The following is an 11,033-nucleotide window of genomic DNA, read 5'->3' on the forward strand; positions in this document are numbered from 1 at the left end:
GTACCTGAATTCCTTCCTCCCTTCCTCCCTTCCTCCCTTCCTCCCTTCCTCCCTTCCTCCCTTCCTTCCTTCTTCCTTCCTTTCTCCCTCCCTCCCTCCTTCCCTCCCTCCCTTCCTTTTTTCCTTCCTTCCTTCCTTCCTTCCTTCCTTCCTTCCTTCCTTCCTTCTTTCTTCCCTCCCTCCCTGCCTCCCTCCCTCCCTCTCTTCCTTCCTTCCTTCCTTCCTTTCTTCCTTCCTTCCTTCCATCCTTCCTTCCTTCTTTCCTTTTTCTCTCTCTCCTTTCTTTTTTGAGATAGTTTCTCGTGTAGCCCAGGCTGAAGACACACAGCATATCATCCTGCCTCCACCTCTGGAGCCCTGGGATCTCAGGCCTGTGCCCCCAGGAACTAATGTTCTGCAGTGCTGAGATTCCAATCCAAGGCTTCACTAGGTAAGCCCTCCAACTGGCTGAGCTACACCTCCAGCCCCTAGTTTGTATGGATCCTGTGCATTAGCAGTTAGCTTTGAATTGCCACCAATAGCAATGCATTAAGGAAAGAAATAGAAACACTTCCTCTAGGAGTGACTTACCCAAGAGCGAGTCCAGATTTGAATTCTCTATGTGATGCTCTTGGAGGCTTCTGTCCCGTCTGTCTACTGTGCACATCTGAACTTGTGCCTGCCTGGAGGCTGCCTTGTGAATCTGTCTATCTCTGTGTCTGCATCTGTTCCTGTGTGTGAGACAGTCTCTTCTATGTGTTCTGTGCCTGTGTGTCTGTTGCTGGGTGATTGTCTGTCCCTCACAAAGGGCTTTGCTCTGTCTTTATTGAACAGCATAGAAAGCATCACACAGAGGACAAGGCAACAAAAATCAACCAGCATTCTCTCTCTCTCTCTCTCTCTCTCTCTCTCTCTCTCTCTCTCTCTCTCCATCTCTCTCTCTCCCTCTCTCCCTCCCTCCCTCCCTCCCTTCCTCCCTCCCTCCCTCCCTCCCTCTCTCTCTCTCTCTCTCTCTCTCTCTCTCTCTCTCTCTCTCTCTCTCTCTCTCTCTCCTTCCTTCCTACCTGCCTTCCTTCCCATCTGCCTTCCTTTTTTTGTTTGTTTGAAACAGGATTTCTCTGTGTAGCCCTGGCTGTCCTGAAATCTACTTTGTAGACCAGGCTGTCCTCTACTGGATGTTTCCGAAGCTGGTCTAATGTTTCTTTCCCAGGAACAAGCATTGTCCTTCTCCCTCTGGTAACACTCAGCGAGGCCTCTTGAAACAGAGAGAATATACATTTCTTGGTGGTGGTTGTTGCTATTGTCATTTGGGGGGAGGGGTTGGTGAAACAATCTTGTGTGTCCCAGGCTGACCCTGAGCACTCTACATAGCCATGGATAATCTTAACTCCTGATCACCCTGCCTCTACCTCCCGAGAGCTGGGGTTCCAGGTGTGTGCTGGCAAAGGACCTGTCTTTGGCATGTTTTTCAGTGTAGTTCTAGAACGACAAGGGAATGGAAAAAAAAACAAAAACAAGAAAACCAAACATTTGGACTCCAGCCCTTTATTGCACTTGACTTTGGGAAAATCTCCACCTTGCATACTCCTCCTGCTTCTCTGGCTGATAAGGCCACTCATAAAAAGGAAGATGGCCAGGGCAAGACCTACAGACATCCACAGACACACAATGATCAGGACACTGCTGCTCTCTGCCTTGGTGGCTGGAGGTAACCTGTCTGGTGAAGCTGGGAACCCGAGTCTCCTGCTCTTCTCTCGAGCTGCTGTCCCCTCTCCGGTCCCTCCTGGAAAAGGGCATGGTGACACACTCCTTGTGTCAGCCTCAAGAGCCTAAGACAAGAGGGTGGCGAATTTAAGGCCAGCTTCAGTTAACTATGTCAAAGGGAGCTAGGAGCTGGGGTGGAGGACAGGACTCATGGACCTCGAAGATCATTCCAAAGCAAGGGTTTCCTGTTGGGGTTCAGGTATGCCCAGAAAAATCACACCCAACCAACACAATCCTCTCTCAATCTTCTCTTCACAGCCCTCAGCTGCGGGTACCCCACTTATGAAGTGGAGGATGATGTGAGCAGGGTAGTTGGGGGTCAAGAGGCCACACCCAACACCTGGCCCTGGCAGGTAAGTCAGCCACACCAATGGGTGAGCAAAGATGAGGCTGGGTAGAAACACAGATAAGATACATTCTGACAACCTTGCCCAATTTGGGGACTGAGGGAAAGGTTACTTCTCCAGAGACTTCAAAGGGGAGCGGCCGACCACTCTGAGACACATTTGTAATGCTGCTGATTTAAAATTAGATGCTTGCTGGCACATACAGGTTACTCCATAAGTCAGTCACCTCTCCTATGCAAATGTTCAGTGCTGGAAGAGACCAGTCAGAGCTGCTTATGCAAATTAGTTCTTTGTTGTTGTTGTGGAGGGGTTGTTTGGTTTTGATTTATTTCTCAGTGTAACTATCTTTGATTGTCCTGGACTCTTTCTTAGACCAGGCTGGCCTTGAACTCACAGAGATCCTCCTGCCTCTACCTCCGAAGTGCTGGGATTAAAAGTGTGCCACCATCTGGCTTGCAAATGAATTCTTTGTTATAATGTTACCAGTGAAAATAACTGTTTGCTTACACTGATCTAATCATAGTCATATCATATCAAATTGAAATTGGACACAAGCACAAATTACTAGGTCTTTTCATAGTATGGATGTGACCTTTACAATCGATATATTTAAAAATTTCTTGCTGGTGTTACCTTAAACTCAGCTTTTGGGAGACAGAGGCAGGAAGATCTCCAGACTGGAGCCAGCCTGGTCTACAGAGGGAGTTCTAGGCCAGCGGGTCTACAGAGGGAGTTCTAGGCCAGCCTGGTCTACAGAGGGAGTTCTAGGTCAGCCTGGTTACAGAGGGAGTTCTAGGCCAGCCTGCTCTACAGAGGGAGTTCTAGGCCAGACTGGTTACAGAGGGAGTTCTAGGCCAGCCTGGTCTACAGAGGGAGTTCTAGGCCAGCCTGGTCTACAGAGGGAGATCTAGGACAGCCTGGTGTACAGAGGGAGTTCTAGGACAGCCAGGGCTCCATAGCAAGACTGCCAGAAATTAAAGAAAACATAGGATGAGGGTTGAACTAAGTGCTACAATGCAGGCTCACTAGGTAGCACAGGCTGACCTGAAATTCTCCATCCTCCTGTCTCGGCCAGGGCTCTGAGTGTTGACATTACAGACATATCATGCCCTTCTTAGTCAAATTTTTAATATTTTGTTTGTCATAGGTTTTTTTTTTTTTCAGTTTTGCTGTTGATTTGAGACAGTTTCTCCCACCCAAGCATCTGTTCTCTCCATCTCCCTCCCCCAGGTCTCCCTGCAGGTCCTTTCCTCCGGAAGGTGGCGCCACAACTGTGGAGGCTCCCTGGTGGCCAACAACTGGGTTCTGACAGCTGCCCATTGCATCAGGTAACAGAACTCCATGGTTGCCTGCTCGCCTAGCTGTTCACGGTGTCCTGGAATGGCACTCAGCCCTAGAGCACAGATCCCCAACTGGACCGATCCATGGGCTGTAAATGAGCCCTGGAGAGAATCCTCACGCACCTGCCTTAGGCGCAGGTACACATCTATAGGTGGTTCAGGGTTGCAGGATTCCCTGTCCATACCCAGCACTGCACTGAATGCCCCGTGCCATAGTACACAGAGGAAGAAGCAGCCCAGCACCTGCCTTCCTGGGATAACCAGTGATGGTTCTGGAGTGTTTCCTTGATAGCACTCTGCACTGGGGTGTCCTTGCTCACAGAGACTGGAGGTCGGGAAGAGTTCACTGACCTCTCTCTTACTCTGCCCCTCACAGCAACTATCAGACCTACCGTGTGCTGCTGGGCGCACATAGCCTCTCCAACCCCGGAGCTGGCTCTGCTGCTGTTCAAGTCTCTAAGCTTGTGGTCCACCAGATGTGGAACTCCCAAAACATCGGCAATGGGTATGTTCTGTCCTGTCTGGGGCTCTCAGGGGTAGGGTTGGCAGCCACACACCTCTGCCTCCTCTGAAGGGAAGGGAGTTACAGGGGCCCATGCGGGAATGGTGGAGGAGGGAGAAGCAAAGACCATGGGAGATCCTGCCACCCTGCCTGCAGGGTCAGCCAGGGATCATACATGGGAAATGACAAAGGTAGACGGGTAGAGTGAACACACTTTCTGCTCTATCTTTTTTCCTGACCCAGCTATGACATTGCCTTGATCAAACTGGCCAGCCCAGTGACCCTGAGCAAGAATATCCAGACAGCTTGCCTCCCACCCGCTGGCACCATTCTCCCGAGAAACTATGTCTGCTATGTCACAGGCTGGGGCCTGCTGCAGAGTAAGTAAAAGCAAGCAAGGGACCCCCAAGGCTTGGCAGAGAAGGGAGGTGCTGGTACCTCTGTCCCTAGGGTGTTTGGCTGCCTTCGAGGGACAGGCTAGTGGAGACTGGTAACTATGTCTGGGCTTCACATCTCAGCATTCTTATTTGTATGATTCAGGCACATTGCTGAGCCCCTCTGGTGACTTCCTCATCTGTAAAATGGGAGAGAACAGCACAGGGAGTGGGGTAGTGGCTATATAGGGTTGACAAGGTACAGAGAAGACAAGAGACAAAGAAGGCGAGAGAAGACAGTCCGTGGAAGCACTAGTGACTACAAGAACGACTAGTACTACTATCCACTGTGCATTGACCACACTGTGTCTTTCATGGAGCCCAAGGCCAGAGCTCAGAATAACATGTACTAGGTGACCTCAGGGTTCCGGGAAACCATGAAATCCCCAAGGCCCTCATCAGATTGTCTTCCCGCTGCCTAAACCTGGGTTTGGCTACCCCGAGTCTTCTCATTGGATCAGTTAGTGTTCCGATCACTGGTGACTGGATCAGGGATGAGCACTTGACTGGAGCTGAGCCAATAGGAACTGCAAATAGAGAAGATGCTCTCCTGACAAAGAAGAGTTTGCAGTGGTGGCCATTTTATTCTCCATAGAGAGCAATGATGTCCAACAGCAAACAAGGAATTTGGGACAGAGAGGCAAGGAGGTAGCCCAGGCTCCTTGGATATACACACTTTGCACATGCTGGGCCCTCTGTAACACCTATCTCCTCATGTGTAAAGTACAAGGTCTGTGGGGATGGTCACAGATATGTATGAAGTGCTTTGGAGCCAGGAAAGTCTTAACCAAGTACTAATTAGAGCAGTCTTCCATGTCCCATCTGCCAAACAGGAATAAATATCACTGTGAGGACTGGCCCGTTTGGAGAGCATGATACACTGTGATTAAGGAATGATAATGAGGAATGGGGGGTGGGGATGTTGAGTAACTCAGTGGGTAAACAGCTTACCTTGCAAGCATGGGGACACACGTCCTCAGAACCAGTGAAGGAAGCCAGGTGTGGTTGTGTGTTCTTACGATCCCAACTATGGGCAAGTAGAAACAGGCAGATTGCTGGGGTTCAATAGCCACCCAGCCTCACCCAATTGGGTGAGCCCTAAGCTAAGGATAGACCTTAACTTAAAAGCCCACGTGGTGGCGCTAGAGAAGCAGTCCTCAACCTGTATGGGTTGCGACCCTATGGTGATTGTATATCAGATGTCCTGCTACTCAGATATTTACATTATTATTCATAACAGTTTAAAAATTACAGTTATGAAGTGGCAATAAATAATTTTCAAGGGTGGGTGTTACCAGGACATGAACTATATGTATTAAAGACTCACAGATTAGGAAGGTTGAGAACCAGTGCACTACAGGTTGACTTCTGACTTCCACATACAAACACACACACACACACACACACACAGAGAGAGAGAGAGAGAGAGAGAGAGAGAGAGAGAGAGAGAGAGAGAGAGAGAGAGATGATTAAATGATGTTTATCCTGGCCATCCTTGGCAGTGATGTAGACAATGTCACTGGGCTCATGAGGAAAACTACCCTGACCATAGAGTAATTATTCCAGCCAGAAGGCTCATGTCAGCTCTTTCTCATAGGAAAGTCAGAGAAACCTGTGGAACTAGCCCAGCAAAAAGAGGAATTCTAAGCCAAGGGCAGACACATAGCTAGATGTCAGGAACATTTTAGATCAAGGCCGTGTGGAGCCTGGAAGAAACAAGAAACTCTCCTTCCAAGTCTTTTCTGCCTCATCCTTCTCCACACAAAAGAAAATGGCAGCCACTGCCCACGCCAGACTCCCAGAGCAAGGAGCTCATTGGCTTTAGGGTTGAGTCAGATGCTCACCCTGAACCAATCACCAGTAAGTAGCCAGACCACCAACCAATCAACTGAGGACACAATGCAAACTAACTTGGCCAGCTGCAGCAACCTTGTGGAAGGGACAGGGTAACCTGGACCAGAAAGGGAGGGGTCGACAGAAGACACAGCAGCAACAGTTCTCCCTCTCATACTCCTGTGTTGTATACATAGCTAACAAGCTCCAAGGATCCTCCTGTCTCTGTCTCCGTCCCCACCCCGAAAGCCATACTTGGCTCTTTCCACGCACACTGGGTATCTGAACTCAGGTCTTCACAATTTCACGCTAAGCACATCCTCGTTTGTCCCATGGTTTCCTCTTTACTTGGGAGCCCCCCTCATGCCTTCTCTCCGTGGTCTCATTCAGCCAACGGGGCCAGTCCCGACACCCTGAGGCAGGGCCGCCTGCTGGTTGTGGACTATGCCACCTGCTCCAGCGCTAGCTGGTGGGGAAGCTCTGTGAAGACCAGCATGGTGTGCGCTGGTGGTGACGGCGTGACCTCCAGCTGCAATGTGAGTATCCCCAGTCGGGTGTCTACGGCAAAAGGCTACACGGATGTGGTGTCCTGGGAGTTGGGGGTAGGGAGGTGCCCTAGGATCCATCTTCTCCTTCCTTCCTGGGCAGGAGCCTTGGAAACTTCTAGAACATTTCAGAACCTGTCCTTGTTCTCCTCGTCCCCAGAGAACATGTTATTAGTAACATCGCCCTCTAGCGTTCTCTTGACCTAACTGCTAGGAAGTCTTTAGTCTTCTTTGGTTCTCACCCAGATCTCTCATTACTGTCATCTGACAGTACCGGCCCAAAGTGGCCCCTTGGGTAGCTGCTACAGAAATCTTCTTAAAGACAGTGTCAGGAACCAAAGGACTTGGTACAGGCAGATTCTACAGAGAAAGACAGAGGGGGAAGGGAGCCACACCTTCAGATGCACTCAGTGCCTTGACTAGACCCTCACACTCTACCCACAACAAGTCTCCCTCCAACAAGTCCCATTGTCTGAACAGTTGCCTTCTCTAGTGAACCATAGAAGCTCATTCTGGCCTGATGGGCTCTCATGAGGGTGAAACGAAAAGAGGCATAGAAATGGCATAGCTGCCAACTTGGAACACATACCTACCGCTCCAGCACTGGGGAGGGTGAGACAGGGGGATTGTTGCACATTTTAGCGTAGCCTGTGCTACATGAAAGACCTTGTTTTTGTTTTTGTTTTTTTTAAATAAGTAAGTAAGTAAAAGATGAGCAGAGCCAACATGATAATCCACACCTGTCATGGCAGCATTTATGAAGGTGAGGCAGGAGAGGCACGTTGTGAGGCTCTTTATCCAAAAAATAAATACCAGCTCCTAGAGGCATGGTACCACCACCTGTAACAATAAGGCTGGCTTCAGAGGACATTGTCCTTGTAGAACAACATACTAAGAACCAGGCCCCTCTAGGCACCCTCTTCCTCCCTTCATGCCCAACTCTGGCTTCCGCAGGGGGACTCCGGTGGACCACTGAATTGCCAGGCATCTAATGGCCAGTGGCAGGTGCACGGCATTGTGAGCTTCGGCTCCTCTCTGGGCTGCAACTACCCCCGCAAGCCGTCTGTCTTCACCAGGGTCTCCAACTACATTGACTGGATCAACTCGGTAAGAACTGCCATCCCTGAGCCCACAGCCCTGCCATGAGGGGAGCCAGGGGTTCCCAGAATCAGCACGTGGATCGAATTTCTTCTTAGGGGTCTATAGGCCCAGTCCCCACCCTCCAGTGCTGTCGGTGATAGTTATCTGCAAATCCCACACCCAGATTGAGACTCCTACAACCTTAACTTTTTGGCATTTAATTCTCCTGAAGAGTGCCCCACCCCCAGGCCACCATAAGATGAAGAGCTGCCCTGACTGCCCCAGGACAAAGGACTATTCAGTTCTATGTCATTGGGCCACTCCCAGGCAAATGGGGCTAAGTTAATCTTCTGTGCCTGAGTTCCAGAGAGTCCTCTTGTGGAAGCTCAATTTCCCTTTTACTATAATAATCACACAATATTAAAAGAGTAATATCGACTGTTAGGCAATAAAGCAGCTGCCTTGCAAATACAAGGACTTGAGGTCAATCCCCAGGACCCACGCAAAAAGCCAAGCATGGTAGGCAGTGCCTGTGATCCTAGGGCTGGAGAGGCAGAGCCAAGAGGAACCCAGAGGCACACTGCACAGCCAGAGCAGCTGAGAGTCCAGGCAGTGGTCAGGGTATGGTGGGGGTTGGCAGGGAGCAGGAACAACTGCAGGAAATTGGCAGTCAGGGGCCCTGGGTGAAGATTAAAGGAGCACAGGGTCCTGAGAGGGACACTAGGAATGGGGAAGACTCTGCACACAGGGTGTATTTTAATCCACTCTCTTGGTTGGCTTTTCTGTAAAATGGTTTGGTTTTCTTGAACTGAGCCAGACTCCTCAGCAAGTGCAGCTGGCTGTACCACAGAACAGGCAGGGTGGTGGCACATGTGGCAACGCCCACAATGAAAGGAAGCTGCCACTGGCTCATCGACCCCCAATTATATGTGCAGGGAATGTTAAATTGAGTTAGGTGTTATGAAAGCCAAATATGAACTGGCAGCTAGGAACGTGTACCCAATGGATTGGACTGATAGAGCCAGCCTGAGGGAGCTTCCATGATGACTGACTGCTCTCCCCTGCCTGCCTCTCTCTGGCCTTTGTCTGCTGGGTCAGTTCAGCACAAGGAGACTCAAACCCAGAGCTCCCAAGAAATCTTGTCAGGGCTCAGAAATGGATCAGTGGGATAAAGGGGCTTGGTGCCAAGCCTGATTGGTGGTCTGAGTTCAATCCCTGGGTGTGCTGTGGTACATACAAGCACACACCACGAGTTGATGCTTGTTGTTGTTGTTGTTGTTTTTAACTTATTCACATTGTTTTTTCTTTTTTTAAGTAAGTTAGAGAAAAATGGAAAATCAAGAGAAAGGTTAGGGTTTGGAAGTTTTTGTTGTTGTTTTGTTTTCTGTTTTAGTTTGTTTTGATTGTGAACTGAGGACAGGGGCCATGACTAAATTTTGACAGAGGGAAATCGAAAGCCAGCTTAGAGTATTTCGAAGGAGCCTCCATGATTGGGTGGAAGGATGCTTCTGGGCTCTGTCTCAGCCAGATCCTCTGATCCTCTTTTTGTTCCCAGCTGCTGCATTAGTTAGAACACAGCTGAACCTGGCAGCACCTTTGGGACCCAAAGCTTGACCTCTTGTCCCACCACCTGCTGTTTCCAGCCATGGGCAAACACAGCAAGGCATATGGCTGGGCCCAGGAGTTAGGAAGACCAAAAGGGGATAGCAAACCTTGCTGGTACCAGGGCAGAGCCCCCTGCATTCTTGGGACAGTGGCCAAGGCCATAGAATGTTGGGAGACAGGCAGGGGTTGAGGGCTGAGCAGTCAGCTGTCCCTGGAGAAGCTGCAGAGGAGACAATGGGAGCCTCATCTGGTCCCAGCCCAAGGTGCTGTGTGTGTGTGTGTGTTTGTTTTTAGTGTGTGGACACAAACAGCTGCAACCCTAAGGGGGTGCCTCAGAACACACCTGTCTAGACAGCCTTAGGTGATGATCTGGAGCCAACAGGACACCAATAAAAGGCACAAACAACCCCAGTATTCATCCCTTCAGCAAATGTCCACTGAAAAATGCCAACATGGGAGACTTCAGCAATCACAGCTTTATTGTTTTGTTCTGAAGGGAATACATTGCTTTATTTAAAATATTGCTTATAAAAGGAACACAAGTGTGTATCACGTAAGAAATGAAGATTCCCCTGGCTTTAACCTTTGTGCCCATTCCACAGAGGCAATTGCTGTCAATTGTATGCTCTGTGCTCATCTGGGCCTTGTGTGCATAGAAGCCAAAACTGCAAAACAAAACAAAACAAAACAAAACAAAACAAAACAAAACAAAACAAAACAAAGCAAAACAAAGGATCCTGTATTGCCAGAGATGGTGGTGAAGATGCATAATGGCCAGGACTTGGCAATCAGAGGCAGGAGGATTGTTTTAAGGGCAGCCTGGGCTACATGAGACCGTGTCTCAAACAAAACCAACCAAACAAATGTAGCCAAGCATGAAGGTAATAAGGCTAGCCTAGGCTACATAATGAGTCCCAGCCTCAAAACAAACAACAAAGAAAATCCCACAACTGCATGTGTAGATGGTCTGCTCACCGTAAGCCATCAACACATTTTACTTGTTTAATGAACTCAGCTGGCACCTGCCATTCTGAACTGTGAGATGCCTGTGCAGTAGTGCACACTTTTAACACCAGGACTCAGAGGCAAAGATAGGCAAATCTCTGTGAGTTCAAGGCCAGTCTTGACTTCATGGTGAGTTCCAGGACAGCCAGGGCTACACAGAGACCCAGTCTCAGAAAAAAAACAAAACAAAACAAAACAAAACAACAACAAAGAAACAGATTACATAAAAAAAAAAAACCCACCTCATACCCATCTGTACAATTGGCATGTAATGATTGGTGATTCCAGGCCTTCCTGGCCTGACACCCAAGCAGGACTCCAGGCTAAGACCCTTCTTGACCCCTCTTGGCCCTAAGAGTCACTGAACTCAATGCCCAGTGTTTCGGTTAACCTCTTCACTCTCCTGTGTATCCTGCAGGTGATAGCAAGGAACTAACTGAAGACATCACTGCCACTATCCCCCTGGAAATGCCATAGAAAGGAAATAGTAATAAAGTAATTTATGAATCACATCCTCGAATGAGTCTGTCTTCTTACCCCGACACCCTAACCTCGGGGCCCTGAAAGCAATGCTCTTTCAGGAGGAGACTGGGCAGTGG

At 49.2% G+C, this 11,033-nt stretch overlaps 1 protein-coding gene across 1 annotated transcript; it reads left to right on the top strand.

Moving 5' to 3' along the window:
- Positions 1–1,647: 1,647 nt before the first annotated feature.
- Positions 1,648–10,946, top strand: LOC147004174 (chymotrypsin-like elastase family member 2A). Its single transcript, XM_085838727.1, has 8 exons — positions 1,648–1,687; positions 2,002–2,096; positions 3,321–3,418; positions 3,807–3,935; positions 4,176–4,312; positions 6,590–6,735; positions 7,699–7,851; positions 10,853–10,946. Exons 1-8 carry the CDS (start codon positions 1,648–1,650, stop codon positions 10,868–10,870), a joined length of 816 nt encoding a protein of 271 aa, XP_085694853.1. The 3' UTR covers positions 10,871–10,946.
- The last annotated feature ends 87 nt before the right edge of the window (positions 10,947–11,033 follow it).

Source organism: Mus caroli, unplaced genomic scaffold (genome assembly GCF_978045245.1).
Source record: "Mus caroli unplaced genomic scaffold, Mus_caroli_1 scaffold_6, whole genome shotgun sequence".
In the NCBI taxonomy this organism is placed as follows: domain Eukaryota; kingdom Metazoa; phylum Chordata; class Mammalia; order Rodentia; family Muridae; genus Mus; species Mus caroli.